The sequence below is a fragment of the Rhamphochromis sp. 'chilingali' genome (assembly GCF_963969265.1).
Source record: "Rhamphochromis sp. 'chilingali' genome assembly, chromosome: 12".
Classification (NCBI taxonomy): Eukaryota; Metazoa; Chordata; class Actinopteri; order Cichliformes; family Cichlidae; genus Rhamphochromis; species Rhamphochromis sp. 'chilingali'.
In genome coordinates this window covers 19,621,158-19,639,955 of record NC_137939.1, presented here as the reverse complement: position 1 = coordinate 19,639,955, position 18,798 = coordinate 19,621,158, and the positions used below count along the sequence as shown (strand labels likewise).

The window sequence follows — 18,798 nt, the reverse complement described above, 5'->3', positions numbered from 1 at the left end:
AGTGTCCCGCAGTTGTATGGCCATGGCTGCTGTCATGATTAATCTGCTCCATCTCCCCTGACATCTGATTTTTGTGCCATAACTCAGCCGCTGACTTGAGGTGAGTGTTTTTTTCACACTCTGCTGTTTCTGCTCGTGTGTCTATAAATAAGACTTTTGCTGCACTGTAAACTGCCCGGAGCAGATCCCTGTTGATTGAGTGCTAACTTACTACTTAATCTCACAGTAAGTACATGCTCTTACTATGCCAGCCTGTGGAGGGAAAATGTAATAACTAAAACGTTATACTCGGCGAGACTGTCTTTTGAAAATAAAGGATTATCCGATTTGACAAGTGTGGCATCTTGTTTGTCTGAATTTGTTGCCTCGGCCCAGTTCTCCCACAGAAATAATGAAATAAACTTGAACTCAGTGGCATCTGAAAGCAGAAGAGACATAAAAATAAACCCACTAACTAGTCGTGCTTGGACTAAAATCCTTCTCTGTATATGTGAAAATGAGCACAGCTTCATTTTGATTTGTTGCCGAAAGCAAAATGAAAATATTATTACTATTTAATAAAGAACCAGTTATGCAGACCAATCTTAGTACTAATGAAAGAATAAAAAATATACTGAGACTATAGCTTCATAATAAGCCTGTGCATACATATCGATGTATACAATTCAGGTTTGATAACAATAAAAAACAGCTAAAATATATCAACTTACTTTCTGCACTTGCCCTACAGCCTTAATTTTTACTTCACTTGACCTCCTCAGTAAAACGCACCTGCTCCCCTACGTCTTACTCTCTTCACTCCCTTTGTTACTGTTTACTTTTTTCCCCCTCTGTCTTATTTTTTTTTTTTTTTTTTTTTACAGTACCTTGATTTCTAACTGAAGTATGAAATATTTGCCTTAAATAATTTCCCTGATCATCTTTGCACTGTTCTCATAGATTTCAAGCTGCATCATTGTTATGGTTGATTTTACCTCCAGTGCTGAACTGCCTCCCTTCTCTCTTTCTCCTTCCATTTCGCTCGTGTTGTCAGCACCTCCCCCCTGGAGGCATAGCTTCGACCGGTCTCTTCTGGCTTCCTGGTTGGTACACCTGCAGTTGGTCACTCATCATCTACTTTTTGCAAGATTTTTCTGCCAGTTATGTGGCACTGACTGTGTGTGGCAGCATTTTTTCAGGCCCCCTCGTGGTATTTCCTGTCTACTTTTAAAAGTTTGAAGTGTGTTGTCCTAATATCTCAGATCTTCTTTCAGTGCATCAGACAGTGACCAATGCCTCCAGGCTCCTCTGGTTTGGATATATGTCTGCCCACTCTGCACCTGCCTCCCCTTGGACCGTTCATTCATTCATCCATCCATTCATCCATTCTTTCCCCCTTATCCAACTCAGGGTCACAGGGGCTGGAGCCTATCCCAGCAGCCATAGGGCGAGAGGCAGGGTACACCCGGGACAGGCTGCTAGTCTACTGCAGGGCTAACACATAGAGACAGACAACCATTCACACCTTTGGGTAATTTAGAATTACCAATTAAAGTAAACCCACTAAGTGCATGACTTTAGGAAGGAAGTCAGATTACCTGGACAGAGAACCCATGCAGACACAGGGAGAACCTGCAAACTCCAAACAGAAAGACATTGGATTAGAAACCAGGACCTTCTTGCTGTCTGCCAACAATGCTAAGCACCATGTTGCTGTGCTTCCCCCTTAGACCATTATTGTGTATTTGTGAATAAACATTTTAAACTATTCTTTTTTAACTACCGTTTACTTACCTGCCTCACAAATCTTCTTGTTTATGTTTTTTATATTTATGCAGAGCGCCTTTTAAAGGAGACTGTTGTTGTTTTGCTCATATTAAAAATGGCCAAAATTTCAAATAATGAAGCCACTGTCTGTAGTTTAATTTTTTCTACTCTTAGACATCAGTTTGCAGATATCATTAAATGATCATCTATGGCACAGAGCCCTGTCTGAGCGCACGGAAGTCCTACATCTTTCGTTTATCAGGGCAGGTGATAAAAAGAGAGCTGGGTTGAAGGGAAATTGATAAGCGCTAGAATGAATTGTTTCAGGCAGTGGAGTTTTCTGAGAATCATGCAAATGCACACCAGCAGAAAGCACAAAAACAAGGAAGATACAAAGCAGAAAAATAAAATAACAATTCAAAAAATGCACGATAAGTCTGAGAAATCGATAAAGGTAAAAAGGAAAACAGGGCAGGTTAGTCGTCATTAGGCTCAGGTAGGAGAGAAACACAAAGGAAAGCAATGAAAAACAGTGACAGTGATGACAGCACAGACAATCCCAAAGGAGGGAAAGGAACAAAAGCAGACAGTGAAACCAAAACAAGTCAAAAGAAAAAAAACAACCTTCAAAGTAAAACAGGAAGTAGCTAACAAACAAAGAACTATCAATGACCCATGAAGACAAGCCCTGATGACAGAGACAAGGGCACAAGGAGGGCACAAACACAAAGAAAGCAACAAATATAACAGGGAACAAAATACAACGAGCACATGTAGGTCCCCTATGTAGCATGCAGCTTTGAGATAAAACATTAATTTTAGCAATTGCAGTCCAGATGTAGATATGAGCTCAATAAGTTCAATAAGGAAGTTCTCTGGTCATTCATTTACCTGCATTCACGCTGCTCTTTTTTCTGCATTACTTCCTCTTTCCCACGCAGTCAAAGATATATATGTTGTCATCACTCTGGCCCAGTCTTTTTCTCACCTGCGTTCTGGGAGCCAGTCAGCCTCTGTTCCACATAGTTTAAATCTCAATGCTCTCCTGTCATTCTGCCTTTCAGACTTTTACTTCCTGCCTCATCTACATCTCCACGTCATCCTGACCATTTCTGCCACCACCAGCGTCTAAACTCCAGGAGGGTCCTCTTCTATTCCTTGCCATTGTTGGACTCCACTATGCTATGTGGCTTCATTGCAGTCTAATTACCAAATACATTATTACTCTAAATTTCAATAACTCATGCTCAGTTCCTTCAAATCTTGACTTATTGAGATTTGTAGGCATAATGTTGCCTACATGCTACCACCTTAGTTTAGCATGCTAAGATTCTGATTAGCACTAAAAACAAAGTATAGCTAAAAGTTGTTGTTAAATTTCAACCTCATGGTGGCAGTAGAGGAGAAGCTCAGGGATCACTTAAGTCAGTATGCATCATCCCTTTAAGACCACAAGTACCTTCACAAATTTTAATGCAGGTTCATATTATATATAGCACTAAAACTTTAAAGGCACCCACTTTAACATGGTTAAAACACAAACACACATTTAGAATACTGTTTGCAACCCATCATGAAAAGGATTAAATTACATTTTTGTGGGGAGATCCTATGAATAAACACAAATCAGAGCCTAAAACAATATTGTTTTGGTGCAAACTGAATTTAACCTTAATGAAAAGTCACACTGACTGAAATAAACTCTGAACTGTGCTGTGGCTCCAGCAGGATCCTGGGTAGTGAGAGTTGAACTCTCAGCTGGTCCGGCCTTGGACTTGGTAGCAGCTTTGTATTGACGCTGGGGGCAGATGGTCTCTCTCTCTCTCAGAGTCAGGCGTCAGCTGTTCACAAGCACAGATGAGGGACTTACTGCGGTGGACATTGATTTCACACACAGCTCTCAGAGAGAACAACATAAACTTTTGACAAACTATGGACCTCTCTCTTCTTCCCTGGGGTTAACAGCTAATGAGGATATTTTGTTTTTCGCAGAAAGTTTACTTCTACAGTGTGAAGATATGTGGCATTTGAGGTAGGTCACAGAATTTTTAAAATTATGTTTTCATTTAAGAGACTGTGGTTTCTTTATTGTTTGTAGTTATTCTGTTCAGCTCTATAGATAATCATACTGACTGTTTCTGCAATGAAAACAAAACATTTTTTTGTCACTGAATCTCACAAACTAGTAGAAAAATAATTATTTTAGTGGCTTTTCCTGTATTGAAGCTGTGATTTTTTTTTATGTTTTTAATGTTACAAGGATTATTTAGCTGCTAGAAAATGTGTTTATGCTTTTATCTATATAAGAGGACACAGGAGTTGACAGGAGGATCCCTCACCTGCTAAAGCCCCTATAATTCCATTTGCTGACTGTAGGATCAGCCTGAACAGCTTATAAAGTCTTTACAATAATACACCCTGTAGCTAGACAGCTGCACTGTAAGCCAAGATGAAGAGTGTGTAAACACGATCTATGCAGTTAATAATGAGTGTATAAAATATCTAACAAAATAGTTTTAATTTAGCTGATAAGTAATCCTATTCTGTTTTTCTAGTGGAGGAAAATAGGTTTATGCTTTGCATAAATGTCTCCATCTTTGAGTGAAATGTATACCCCAATTTCACTCAAATTAATCAGGAAATATTTTTCTTTTGAATATTCATAATAACTATCCACAACATTAAAGTGATGCATCGTTAATTATAAGCTACAGTCCTTCTCCAGAATGCAAACTTTTAAATCACTATGTACTTAAAGGGTTTTCTGAATGCAGAACTCATTTGTTTCTGTACTGTTTTAGCTAGTTTTACTTATGCTAGAGGCTAGAGTACATCTATTCCACCATATAGAATATACTGTATTATTGTTGAGCTGTTTTTTTTTCATTATCTTGTGCACTAAACTTAACCATACTTAACCACATGTTCAGGACAATACATACGTATTACAATGGCATCAAGTCACAAGGTCATTTCCTCATCTGTATCCTGTTCTTGAACAAAAGAGAAACTCAAGGGGAACCCCAGTTTCCTCCTTTGGTTCCTGAACAGGGAATTGGACATGGGAAAGAGCAACATCCTCTCATAAATTCACCCAAATATGACTGATGCTTCATTTAAAAACTTTATGATGTCTCATATGGAATGGAAGTTGTGTTTTCATTGGAGAAATTTCCGGGATAGACGAGACTTGATGTTTAATAAATCTCAAGTTAGTGCAGGAAAAAATAGAACTGGGTCTGTGTTTGTCTTTGCTGTAGAAGTCATAAACAGTCTTTTCTTTCTGCAGGTGCACAACAGGAAACAGTTTAGTACATGCTCTTGGTTCAGGAGCTTCCTCTTTCCCTGGATACAAAATGCAGGCCGTTCCAGTTTTGTCCTTTCAATGAGCAAAACAGATTCACGTCCACACCAGCTGCTCACCACCAGAAGTAATAACCCTCCAAGATGGCACTCACTTCACTCTATGTTACTGAGAAACCAGGAGCTGGCTTAAGTGAAGTGGACATATGTACACTTGAGATTAATATGAAGTATGAAGTCATCCCATCTATTGTGTGCTCTGTTTGCCTTTCATTTGGCCTCATCTACTGCTTTTCCGGTACGTAATCATAATGTTATTAACGTCAAATTTAAGGAAAGACTACTTAAATTTTTTACATCTAACTGTCCACTCCGCTTTTAAATGTTTCAAGAGCTCACCTGATGGCTTAAAGCCTCAGTGGCAGGTGTCTGCAGGCTGCCAGGGGTTTAGGGTGGATAAGCCCAAAGCTAGAGAAGGCAGATGGGTAGTCCTGTGTCTGAATTTGACAGAGACAGCATATATGAAGTGCTACCTGTTACACACTCATGGTCTAAAGTTAAAGCTGAAGTCTGCTCCTGTCAGCACTGACAGTGATTTGTTTTTATGTAGAGCTACACAGGGAGAAAATATACTACAGTATTAAAACCAATATTTATTTGGTATTACTGAGAAAATATGCAGAGAAAAATTCAATCAACACAAAAACTGAGTGTGATAAAGAGTGTTGTGTCACAAGGACCTGCAGCCTAAAACATGTGACATTACGCAAACACACATGCTGCCAAAGTCTGTTTTTCCAGTAACACTAACGCACTGTGAGGAAATGTATAACTGTCAATAATTAATAATGGGGAATTTAAAAAAAGCAGTTTTAGTGGTGCAGACAAAGAGAGTGCTGTCATAGTTGTATTCACTTATGCAACTCTGTGGTTAGTGATTGCCATGCACATGCAAGTGGCCTGCCCACAGAGACTCAAAGGACACCAGAATACAAATGAGTCATGTGAAGCATTGGGCAAATGTACAGCAGAATTACACTGCAAACAATGAGCTTTGTCTACTATCATCCACAACCATCCACCCAAAAAAATTCATCAGAAATCTAAAACATTGCCATAACTGTCTTCACCATACGCCTTTCCATATCACAAAATAAATATCTTTTGTATTCATAGACACTAGTAAACATGTCTCTCACTATAACTAAAGGTAACCTGTGGTATTAGCCACAAAACTGTAAAGGAACGAGAGCAATCACTGTAGTCTCCCCACCTGGAGCTGGAGATGAATGCTGGAACAAATTTGTGAATGAAAAGGTATTTTAGTGTGTGAACCATCAGCATCTGCAGAGTCATCCAATCAGCTCTTATTGTTGTGGCTCATATAAGGTAAAAAAAAAAAAATAGTGGACCTAATATTTCATCTACCTTGGATAATACACATTTTTAATCTGTTTTTTACAGATTCTTTTATTGTTTTTGTTTTTGTTTTCTTAAACATCTGTCCTGTCCTTGTAGCAAGCAGAATCATGGTCTGAATGCTTTGTTGTGCCAAACACATCTGCTTTCCCAAGAGGAGCACTATGGGCTCTCTGTAGGCTCCTTTTGTTAATCTTATTGTTTTATTTATTTTATTTTTTATTATTCATGCTATTATCTATGTGTATATTATGCTGAAGCAGAAAGGACATGAAAGATAGAAAAAGAAAAGGAGAGAGAGAGAGAAAAGAGTGGGTATGGGAGGGAGGAAAGCTGGGAAACAGACAGACATGCTGGGTCTCCAACTGCTACATCTAAAACAAAGCACATTTAAAAATCCCACCAAAACTACAATAAAACTAAAATAATATTATTATTATTGCTAAGTTACAGTGCGTCACTTTATTTCTGTTCACACTGCAGCTGTAAGAATGTGACTTTCCCAACTCTGAGACTAATAAAGTTTATTTGATTTTATGAAGAATAAAAACATGTTTGTTTGATGTGTTTTGGGCACAGTTAACAAAAGAATCTTTGCAATGCAATTTTTTACAATTACATAACTGTAACTTTAATATAACAGTTAAGGGGACATAATAAATGACTGAAGTGTGGTGCTTTACATTATTGCATTACTAACAAATAAAATGTAGTTACATTAACACATTACATCCTGCAAAATCCTGAAGAAACATGACAAAAATATTAGGTGATCTAAGCACATAAGCTAAACCTAAAACCTACAAATACAAACCAATATTCCTTAATTGATCCAGTGATGCCTATGCTTTGCCTGCTTATTAATCAGTATTAAAACTAACACTGGAGCTGGTTCTAACCTTCTTTTATTACCCTCCCCCAGGATACCGCTGCTTCAAGATGGTCATGTTCTTCTCAGGCTTCCTGTTAAGCTCGGCAGCCATGCTCCTCTTGTACCATAAAGAACCTGCACTGAGCACCCAGCTGCAGGCAGAGACCAAGGCGGGCATTGGCCTTGGTGTGGCTGTGCTGTGTGGACTGTTGACCATGTTAATGACAACTGTGGGACTCCTCATCAGCGGCTTACTTCTGGGAAGCCTTCTCTCCCTCTCCATCTTGGTGGTTATTGGACAATTTCACAGCCTTACTCCAGTTTGGGTGCCTCTCAGTGTTGTTCTAGCTGCCAGCATGGCCGCTGCTGTCTTTACACTCCAGTGGCAGAAACTATTCAGCATAATCTTCACTTCTGTGTTTGGAGCAACTGCAGTCATGCTGTGTGCAGATTACCTGGTGGGGGCATTTGTATTGCCAGATCAAGTGTATGATATATTTTCTCAAGCTGCTCCACGACCACTCTGCTGGTTTGACTGGGCTGTCACTGGAATCTGTCCTGTTTTGAGTCTCACCGGAGTGCTGGTGCAATGGTGGTTTACTGCCAAAGGAATGTCACACAATGGAAGTAAGTTTAATTCAATCTCTAACTCAAGGCTGTATTCACAACCTCCCTATTTGATGTTGTGTATTCATGTTTTATGTTTTTTTGTTCTCCCCTTTTAATGCATCCAGGTGCACATAAAAAACAGAAGAAATATGCAAAAAAACATGCAAATAAAGAGTCAAGGAGAAGACCTCAGCATCACCGCCAACGGAGGCCTCCACCCCTGAAACGCTATGCTGGGGATGTCCTGGCACCGGTCAGTGGCTGAGATTCAAATGGTTGATGTGCTTTTTGGTTCATATTTTATTTATCCATTCCAGATAATAATAATAACAGATGCCAAGGCACTTGGTTGTTTATCCATATCTACATAAGTCAAAAATGTAAAAAAATCTTTATGTTTTTATTGCTATTTCCTTGAATTATAAGAATCAAGTCAGTAATGTTGTGAAGAGCATTTTTACCAACTCTAAGTCATTAATAAATATTAAACTTAGCTATGTACCTAAAGGATTTAGTTATCCTTTGCTTTATTGCCTCCCACCTTTACTACTGCAACTTCCTGATATACAGTGCAATTTCCCAATTTGCATAGCCTGAAGCAACAATATAGGGCTACCCTCTTGTGGTGTCACCACCCAGAGGAGGGGTCAGACACAATGTGTGTTGGATGGCAATCAAGGGCTGCCAAAGTGCTTCTGGCAAATTGTCAGGCAACTCAAGAGGAGAAAGCAGTATTATACTCAAATGGTGCATAGTGCAGGTGGGAGCTGCAAACTTCAACTCAGCACATAGGCAGTGGAAGGAATACCTCAAGGATCACATCAATCCCATCGACATGGATGGATGAGGGGGCAACTTGGCCATCACTAAGGTGAGGTCACCATGATAGTTAAACCACTCCTTCTTAAGGCACTGGATGTTGTGTGACTGACACCCACAACATGCCTTTGGAAGGTAGAGACAGTGTCTCTGAATTGGCAAACTTGGGTGGTAGTTCCTCTCCTCAAGAAGGGGGACTGGAGAGCATGCTCCAGCGTCATGGGGGATCACACTTCTCAGCATCCCCAGAAAGGTCTTTGCCAGGGTGCTGGAGAGGATAGTCCACCCATAAGTTGTGTCTTGGATCCAGGAGGGGCAATGCAGTTTTAGTCCTGGCCGTGAATTCCCGATTAGCTCTTTGTCCTCTCAAGAATATTCAAGAGTGAGCAGGAGTTTGCCCAATCAGTTTACATTTGTTTTGTGAAGGCAATCGACTTCATCCCTCGGGATATGCTGTGGTGGGCACTTCTTTTTATGGACAGAATTTCTAGGCAAGTGACAGAAGGCTCCCACTTTGGTGGTTTAATGATCTCATCTCTGCTTTTTGAAGATGATGTGGTTCTTTTGGCTTCATCAGATGATGGCCTCCTTTCAGGAGGTGGTTAGGGTAAGAGAGGTCTGGGCTTCTCTGCTACCCCCACGACCCAACCAGGGATAAGCAGTGGAAATGGATGGATGGATGGATTTTATTTATCATTTATTCTTGTTTTTGAATTCTTTTTTTTTAAGTATACAATTGTTTATGTTGCTCTGTTGCTGTTTTATTTATCGTATTTTAATTTAAGTTTTTAGGTAGTTTTGGGTTTTGAAATTGGGTTGCTGGAGACCTTGAATGTAAATACGTTTGCCTGGAAATGATTTGGGTTATCTTCTGTCTCTTTCAAAATATGCTAGATAAATAAAATTGACATGACACAAGTATACATTAGTATTAGCACACTTTTCATACATGAACTGGTAAACAAGGCCCACTGCAGCTTTGTGGAGCACCAGAGTGTTCTAGGTTCTCACTGTGTATAATTTGTCTCCATGGTAAATGGCCAGTTTAACAACAGTGCATCCTCCTTTTGTTTGCCTTGCAGAGTTATCTTCAGAGCCTTCAGGAGCGTCAGATGGGAACCGGCTCCTCTAAAAGCACCGTCAGCACTATCACACACACTCTAATTGACTTTGACTTTGAAACAGGCTCCATGGTGCCTCTGACCACTTCCTCTCCAGTCTTCACAGTTTGATTAACATGGCTTCAAGCAACTATAGGTTACATATGTCTGAGGAATAATTAATCATTTGAATTTTTGACCATCACAAACACCTTTCCACAGTTTCAACTTGTGGTTTGAATCCTTATTACTGGCTTCATCAGATAACAATCAGCATGCTCAGACTGATATGAGGTACTTGGAGATCATCCCCTGAATGATGACAAGACAAATTAATGCAACCTCAACACAGCATCAGGCCCATGACTACTAAATCCTTTGAGCAGTTTAACTCTCAGATGAGTTCTTTTGTTTCATGCAATATCATTACAATCTTAAACACTCTGCTTATGTCACTGTGTACATACATAGATCAGTAACACATCTAGATTGCACTGAAATGTAATCATTACAGCTACAAAAGATAAATGTGTGCCAGCACATGCAATGAAACCAAGGATATACATAAAACATATAATTCTGAACGGTAGACCAATAAAATGTTGATCAGACAGCTTCACAGTCAGCTGTTTTGGGTATTGTCTTATGTTAAGAGTCATTAAATCAGCAACGTGATGTTTATGCAATCATACCAAAGATAAGAATGTCAGCAGCATCGAAAACACTGATGGTATTAAAACTGTGAAGAGTGTGTTTAGTTGTTTATGAGTTCAAGTTTGAATTTGAAAACCAGATGATGTGTTATTTCATCTTTGAAGGTTACATCCTTATTTTTAAGAGATTAAATAAAACATGCTTTTCCTCTGCTCTGTACTGTTATTAATCCATCTATACTCCTCTGGTGTGTTGTCCTTCTTTGAAGATATCTGTTCTGGAGAGGCTAGATCAAAATTCTCCTATTTGTAGGTCACAAATACATTTGACTCAGAAACTGTATCTCCTCCAAAAAATCATGACTAGGTCACAAAAAAATCCACACGCCTTCTTGGAGTAATTGTACAGCTGTTTTCTGTACACCATTTTGTCACTGCTATAAAAGAAGAATGCAGCTGGCCAGCATTACAGAGCGAGATGTCATTCATGTTTACATTCTCTGACCTTTCACAAACAAGAACCTCTTGTGTCTAAATGTTAAATCCAGTTTTAAAGCTTTTACTTCAGCATTTCTTTAGCATGTTGCATGTTTTGGAATCAGAAGTGACCAAATTTGGACAAATGGGCTGAGTTATCTACTAATATTACCATTAGCTTGATCCGTAAACTGCATGGATGCATCATGCAGACACAGATACCTTATAATTAGTGCTAAGCGAGCCATGTGATTTGGTATATAAATGTATTAAAAATGCTCCAAAAGATACAAACAGATTTGAGAAGTTTTTCAGAGTTGATAATAGACAGCTACCAGCCTTGAAAGTTTAAACAGTTCAAAAAACCTGTAATTATTATGAGGGATTTAATTATAGAGAACAAAGCCATTTTTGTACTAGACTGTAAATATGCCATAGCTAAACTTTGGCCTTTTAACACTGGAGTCTCTGAGTACAGACTCACTTTACGGAGCCAGCCTCAAGTGGTCACTTGAGGAACTGCAGTGTTGACTTCGATTTGCAGTCCCTTCTGGATGTTGCCACTTGGTCAATGCACTTTGTTCTATACAGTTTTATGGTTGTGGGGTTCAGGTTAGCAGAAAAGAAGAAAACAAGAAGTCTATGAACACTATGAAAATGGGTCCAAGATTTCTGGAACATTGTTTTAATTATAATTTAATTTTAATGTATGAATATGTCAGTTTTGTTCTTAACCTTCCCTTTATTCACACTTGTTTAAATGTTAATTCCACTTTTTTCCCACCCTTTGTTTTTTCAGTTAATGTCGCTACTGTTCAGCTATGTTAACTTTGCACTTTACGTGCAAGGATTTAGAATAGAATAGAATAGCCCTTTATTGTCCTTGTACATGCATAATGATATTATGGACATTTTTGTACAGAATGATGTTTATCGTAGCAAAAAACTTCTCAGACATTTTAAAAGAAAGTGGAAATGACATTTTTCACATTTTTGAGCCGTTGTCTTCTGTCTGAGTAAATACAGTTTCAATTTTTTTGTTCCTTCTAATTTTCATTTCATTTTGAATTAAAGTTTTCATTTCAGTGTAGCTTCAGCTAGTTTCCGCTGGTTTGCACATTTCACAATTGAGCTTTTTATGGTCTGACGATGTCCAGTTTTAATACAGTCTTTTTTTTTTATGTGGGTGGTATTTGTTAAGGGCAAGTGCTAAGAAGTCCAGAATAGATATTAGAACACAACAGTGTAATCGAAAAATTACGGTCACGGAAAAACACATACAACAAAGTCTTCTGATGTTTCCAATAGAACCACACGGCAGCAAAATTAATTCTTAGTTTTCTGAATGCACAATATAATTTTCAATCAGCCTATTCAAAGTCTGATTTTTATTTCAGTTATTTCAATTGTTCACATCGAGTTGTAGTTTTTAGTTTCATTTTAATTAATTATAATAAACTGGTGCCTAAATAAAAGTGAACACAGAAGTTAGGTATTTGGAAGATCTCCATGTGGTGAAAACCGCCTGCTGATCTTGTTCACGTGTCTGAAGTTGACTTTCTTATCATGTAAAGTGACCTTATCCTTCAAAGACACTGCATGCACAACTACACAGGTGTTTTCCACCTGCTCTGACTTCTTAAGACTCCTGCTTTGTTAAGAGCAGCGTGAGCTTCACAAAAATCTGTTTTGGTTTTATTTGATTCGTTTAGATTTTACCAAGACTCCTTTATCTGGCATTTGTGGCCAGACGTTAAAAAGGGCACCCTAACAACATTTGATATAACTCATATAATATACTGACATAATGTACACATACACCAATAAAATGCAACCGGGGGAAGGCTACAGAGAAGTATTCCTCACGTGTTCTGTGATTAATGTCCTCTCCTCTGTTATCCTGGTTGATTGGTCTGTTTATTTAATGTTAAAGTGGAAGAGAAGCAGAAGTATGTATAATTAAAGATAACTATTTTAACTAGTTACTAGTTTATTTGTTAGTTTAATTAGGTAAGTGGAAGCTTTAGTATTCCTTTTTTGCTCAACATGACAGGACTGAGAAGCAAATATCATTGCACACACCCACATAACCAATACCCATACTGTGAGCTTGTTTCACTGTTATTAAATCAAGTCATTGTGCAGATAAGGCTAATGTTGAGTCCCCAGTGGCCTCTGGTGGCTCAGTCGTCACACTGCATCCAGCGCAAGGCAGTGTTGAGAGGGTAGGTCTTCTCCACTGCTTGGTAGTTTTGGTTTACACGCCAATACTCGGTGCCTTTAAATATGTATACATAACCATTAGTCCACGTTAGTGCAGCATCAGTGTTGCTGGGCATCCCTTTGAAGAGTTGTCCAACTGGTTTAGGGTATGATTTGAAATCCGTCGGAGCAATTTCATCCCATTGCCAGTATCCAGAGCCCTGAAATAAAGAGCAAATTATTGACTGAGTTCAGATATCAAAAACAACAAAAAGACTGAAAATCATCTTACTTTGAAAAAGATAATCTTCTGGTTCTTATTGAAGTAAAAAGCAGAGTCAATATTTGCAGGGATGTTGGACAAACGTTTGGGGAAGCCCTGGTCAAGTTTGAAGCCTGTGTATCTCCATAATTTGTCTCCTGTGAAAGGATGTTTGCAGAGGAAAGACACTTGAATTCAGAAAACACACCAAACAGAACACACAGCTGGAATTAAACATTCTGAACGCTGCTGATAAAACTACTGAATAAACCTTTCAGAAAGTAGGATTTGCCAGTTCGCGGAGAGTGAACAGCTGCACTGAGACTTCCTGGCAGCTCCTTCCACAGTGCGGAAATCTGGATGGGAGTGTTGTAGTCAGAGTTGGACACTGTCCACACATACTGCCCACTGAAAAAGTATGTCTTACGCAAAGGACCTGCAGGGGCAAAATGTAGGAGAAAAAATATCTTTAGAAGCATCTTCCTGTTTTGTTAAACAAAATACAGAGCAAAGCATATATAAAGGAATTTGTATTAGAGCATCAGAGTCTCTGTACCCAACATAACTGCATCCACAGTGGCCTTGCATGGATTTGGAATAACTCCTCCTGGCCTTGACTGTCCTGGATTTCTGGATTCAGGAATCTTCTCTGGCTTTCCTGAAAAGGGATAGCATTGCAGGTTGCATAAATAGTACTTCAAAGATATATTCATATGGTGCTGTAATAACATTTTGGCAATACCGTATAAAGCTTGGATCCCTTGTATGTCATCTGGATGAAGCTTGAAGTCAGAGCGGTATCCATTGTAAACAGGTCCCATCAGTGCATTGTAGTACTGTGAGTGGCCCAGGCCTAGAGCGTGGCCAATTTCATGAGCTGCTACAATCCTCAGGTTGGAGCCAGAACTCTTCCCTTCTGTCCACAGTTCATCCTCATCGAAGTGCACAATGCCAGACTCGGGGGCATCAGCATGCGCTAAAACACGGCCTAAAGATGAAGCAAGGATTCTAATTAAATACCAGAAGTCACTCAGATCACAAAACTTTGGAGTTTCTTTGTTCATATGCTGGTCCTACCTCGGCCATCAAAGGGTACTGGACACGTCTTGTCTTTTCTGTGAAATGAGATTTTGATGTCTGCTCTTCCTTGATCCAACTCTCTGAACCTTAAAGGTGACACATCACTCCAGTACTTAAAAGCATTCTGGATGGCCATGCGAGTCTTTCCCTGACCCAGATCAGGAGTGTAATTGTAAATGCGGTACGTCAGCATTTTCTTACGCCAGTAACCTGTGAAATTATAATTCAAAATCCTTTATATGCACATAAACTACACATTAAAAATCCAATATGTATACCGTTACCTACCCAGGACTCGATATTTGAGAGATTTGTTATCGAAAGAATCCTCGAGGCCACATCGAGGTTTATTCATCATTGCCAGCGTGGCTAAATCCAGTTTTCCTGATACCTGCAGGTTGGTCACTTTCTGAAACATTCTGACATTAAAAAAAAAGTTTGAACTTTCAATTGAAATGAAGTCTAAATAGTAAATGAGGACAATGTAAACTGATAAGATGGTTAACCTTAAAGCTTCCGCCATTTGCTCATGTGAATAATCTTGAACTTTACTGTCCAGTGGGATGTGCAGGTAGCCATACTTCTTTAAGTAAACCTAAAAGAATGGCAGACAGTGTGAGGGATATTAAATTATTGATCTCTACTAAACAGATTAAAACAATTGTTCTTTCTTTTTTGACATGTTACTTGACTATTTTTGGTCACTGAAACTAAATAATCTCAGCATGGGTGAGGTGAGGTTGACTGAATATAGATGCTCCATTACCAGCTGAGGAATTACTTCCATTTGTGCCAATTATATAGAGATCTGGCCTTACAGTGACATTGGTGAGCTTAAGACAATTAAAAATCCAGTTTCTGCTGATCTCTGTGGAAGTAATGTTAAAACTGGACAGCAGTGCATGCTCCAAGTATTTCTATTTTAATTCTCAGTGAATTGTATGCAAATTCTAGACTCGGAGACTGTGATTTTTACATTAATATTTTAGATTATATTCCAGCAGATCCAGCTTGTTTTGTATTTTCTTACCATGGCTTCTGTGGTATCTTTTCTGCTCAGGGCGATAGATGAAGCTGTTATCAACAAAACAAGAAGCACCATTAACTCCAGTCTGTATTCCATTTTCCAGTTTGGGTCTTTTTCCATTACTAGATAGAAAAAACAACAACTTTGAATCCAATGCGGCAAGTTGATCTTTTCAACTGATAAATAAGCTGTGTGTCTTTCCAAACATCATTTTATCCATCTTCTCTGTGTTCGTTCTTCTATAACTGTGTCAAAGTTGGTGTCTTAGTATTTATACTGTCAAGTGTCTGTTCAGGACCTGCCTCGAAACCACATAATAAATATTTACAAGGAATGTGATGTGTCGACTGCAAAACACCAACACATATTTCAGATGTTAACCACCTGATCACGCCTTCTGACACCATCATTTAGAGCCATTTGTCTTGAAGGGTGTAAGAATAACTTCAGAGTAATGTTGTTTACGTCAAAGGAAGCAAATAAATTAAGAATGAACTTTTTTTAGAATGTGGATGAGCTGCCCACTACCTAATAAAGGTGCCGTCTTGCGACCAGTTATGTCATTGTGGTGGAAGACAAGCACTTTCTTGATTTTTAATTAAGCTGTATTACTTTATAACGGATGTCTGTGGTAGATGTAACAGAAATGCTACCGAGTTGCTCACATGTGATTCATGTTTGTGAAATCTGCACTTTATTCCACAATATCTGAGCGTTCTTTATCCTGTGGTTGCCGTATAAAAAACAACAACAAACCACACATCCTCAATGAGACAACAGCTAATTATATTGTTCTCAAAGTAGGAGCCCATTCAAGCAAAAACAATGACACCCCCGTGTAACCATTGCTACAAATCGTGTCTGAGACAGAGTACGCCTCCTCCTCTGCTGTTTCATTGTGGAATAAAGGCTCATAAAAACCGAGACGGCAAAACTCCTGGGGTTTAAAACATTTACATCTCCTGGTGAGACCATCCCTGATTCCTCACCAAGAAAGAGAATTTTTATCTAGCCTCTCTGGCTCTTTAAGGCATAAGCTTTGTCATTGATTGACTAATTCTAATGGAGGAAAGCAAACATATTAAAGTGGATCTATCATGATTTTCTTGTATGCACCATCAAGATGGTGGATGCCTCTATTAAACACAAAGTTTAAAAAATGAGATCAGTGTTATTGTGTGGTTAATAGCTTACATACACGCATCATGGGCATGAATGTCAGGGCAATTTGGGGTTTTTACTGATTTGTTTGAACTGCTTTTTCCAGGGTGGATGATTGTGCAGCATACACCTTTTCTTTAATCCAAGTGGGGTCAAAAGTATACATCCAAACTGTCACCGTCAGATGAGAGGACACTCATTAGGATATTCATGAACAACACAGGAACCACCAAGGCTCAAACCTCCAATCACACATCTGGACCCATCTGGCCGCAATGACTTGGAATGGATAAAGCAGGCAAACATTAAGCTTCTGAAATGGCCTTCGCAAAGCCCTGATCTCAATCTTACTGAAAATTTGTGGACTTTGAAAAAAGCCAAGTCTGTGTCAGGAAGCCAACCAATTTAAAAGAACTCTGTCAACTCTGCCAATAAGATTAGTCAAATATCAGCCAGAATTATACCAAAGTTTGTTGATGGCTACCAAAAGCATTTGGTTGAGGTGCAACTTGCTAAGGGACATTTAGTCAATTACTAGAGCAAGTTTTATGTAAATATCTGAGCCTGTATGTTGTATACTTGTGTACCCTGTGTGGATTAAAGAAAACCCAAAATAAATCCAAACTTGCACACCTAATTGTATGCTGTACGATCATTCCAACCTGGAAAAAGAACGGGTTAAAGAAATCTTTAAAAGCCCCAAATTACTATGGCATTCATGTCATATGAACATTTGGCCACAACTGTACAGGTAATCCCTGTGAGCCTGCCCAGGTTTCAGACTGGAAAACAGCTACCAGTATAGACATTCAAACATATTAATAATAAAGATAGCCTATATAGGGACTTTCCTGCTTATATCAAATACTGGACAATCGTCAGAACGATGACTTTGAAGTTTTTATAAGTGGGGTTTAATTTATTTAAGCTTTAGGTACATTTTTATCAAATGACTAAACATAACAGAAGAATATATCGACTTAAGTTAATACAGACCCCTTTGCCTTGACTACATGTGGATGACTCATTCTTACTTTATGTTACATCCCAGCGGTCCATTTTGAGCCAGAAAAATCATTAATATAACATCCTCATCAGGACCACTCATCCCTCAAATATAGGCTATCAACAATTCTACAACAGCACACTTTTTTTTTGTTAGTTTTGACCCTATGCCAAACCCTTTGCATGAAAGGGGTAGTCCAAATTTGTCTGGCCTGTCCAGCATTAAGTGTCTCTGTCCTGGTGTTCCTGGTGGCTCTCTAGATCACTCAATGTGCTTCCTACCCTCTGTATTTTTTAATGGTTTTTTTTTTCATATTAAAGCAAATGTTACTCAAAAGGATTAATCAGTGTATTTGTTTCAGCTGCTCCCGTCAAGGCTCACTATGGCATATCATCTATGCACTTAGTGTAATGGTAGCAAAGCTGCACAAAGGCATACAAGGAGTAGAGGAACATGTCAAAGACATGGCTCATGAGTCTGTTTGTAAAGTGCTGGAACAGCAATGGAGCTCTTTGGATACATTTTTGTTTTTTCAATAGGAAGAGGGCCATGTGACACATCAAACTTATTGGTAATGTCACAAGAAAAACAATGGTGTGCTCGGTTTCAACGTAACTTTATTTTTTCATGAGTTATTTACAAGTTTCTGACCACTTATAAAATGTCTTCAATGTGCTGCCCATTGTGTTGGATTGTCAATGCAACCCTCTTCTCCAACTCTTCACACACTGATAACAACACCGCAGGAGAAATGCCAACACAGGCATCCAGTATCCGTAGTTTCAGGTGCTGCACATCTCGTATCTTCACACCATAGACAATTGCCTTCAGATGACCCCAAAGATAAAAGTCTAAGGTGGTCAGGAGACATTCAACTGGCCCACGACGACCAATCCACTTTCCAGGAAACTGTTCATCTAGGAATGCTCGGACCTGGCACCCATAATGTGGTGGTGCACCATCTTGCTGGAAAAACTCAATATCCAGTGGCCTTGAGGTTTCCATTGATGAAGAATGGACCCACTATCGTTGTACCCCATATACCACACCAAACCATCACTTT

General features: G+C 39.0%; 2 protein-coding genes across 2 annotated transcripts; one reads left to right on the top strand and one right to left on the bottom strand.

The window, feature by feature from the left end:
- Positions 1 to 3,592: 3,592 nt before the first annotated feature.
- Positions 3,593 to 10,717, top strand: LOC308407299 (transmembrane protein 198-like). The gene is made up of 5 exons (XM_080898869.1): positions 3,593 to 3,778; positions 5,036 to 5,347; positions 7,391 to 7,966; positions 8,074 to 8,201; positions 9,850 to 10,717. The coding sequence occupies exons 2-5, from the start codon at positions 5,194 to 5,196 to the stop codon at positions 9,997 to 9,999; spliced, it is 1,008 nt and encodes a 335-aa protein (XP_080754995.1). The 5' UTR covers positions 3,593 to 3,778; positions 5,036 to 5,193; the 3' UTR covers positions 10,000 to 10,717.
- Positions 10,718 to 13,180: 2,463 nt separating this feature from the next.
- On the bottom strand, positions 13,181 to 15,688 carry LOC308406718 (matrix metalloproteinase-19-like; the record flags this gene model as incomplete). Its single annotated transcript, XM_080897899.1, has 9 exons — positions 13,181 to 13,420; positions 13,492 to 13,619; positions 13,733 to 13,897; positions 14,018 to 14,119; positions 14,204 to 14,449; positions 14,539 to 14,751; positions 14,830 to 14,960; positions 15,048 to 15,136; positions 15,572 to 15,688. 9 exons carry the CDS (start codon positions 15,686 to 15,688, stop codon positions 13,181 to 13,183), a joined length of 1,431 nt encoding a protein of 476 aa, XP_080754025.1.
- Positions 15,689 to 18,798: the final 3,110 nt, after the last annotated feature.

Bases quoted from the DNA above. Each gene is read 5' to 3' on its own strand.
- LOC308407299 (XM_080898869.1), top strand. From the start codon at position 5,194: ATGGCACTCACTTCACTCTATGTTACTGAGAAACCAGGAGCTGGCTTA. The intron at 7,967-8,073 runs GTAAGTTTAATT...TAATGCATCCAG, and splicing joins AGGAATGTCACACAATGGAA to GTGCACATAAAAAACAGAAG. The intron at 8,202-9,849 runs GTCAGTGGCTGA...TTTGCCTTGCAG, and splicing joins CTGGGGATGTCCTGGCACCG to AGTTATCTTCAGAGCCTTCA.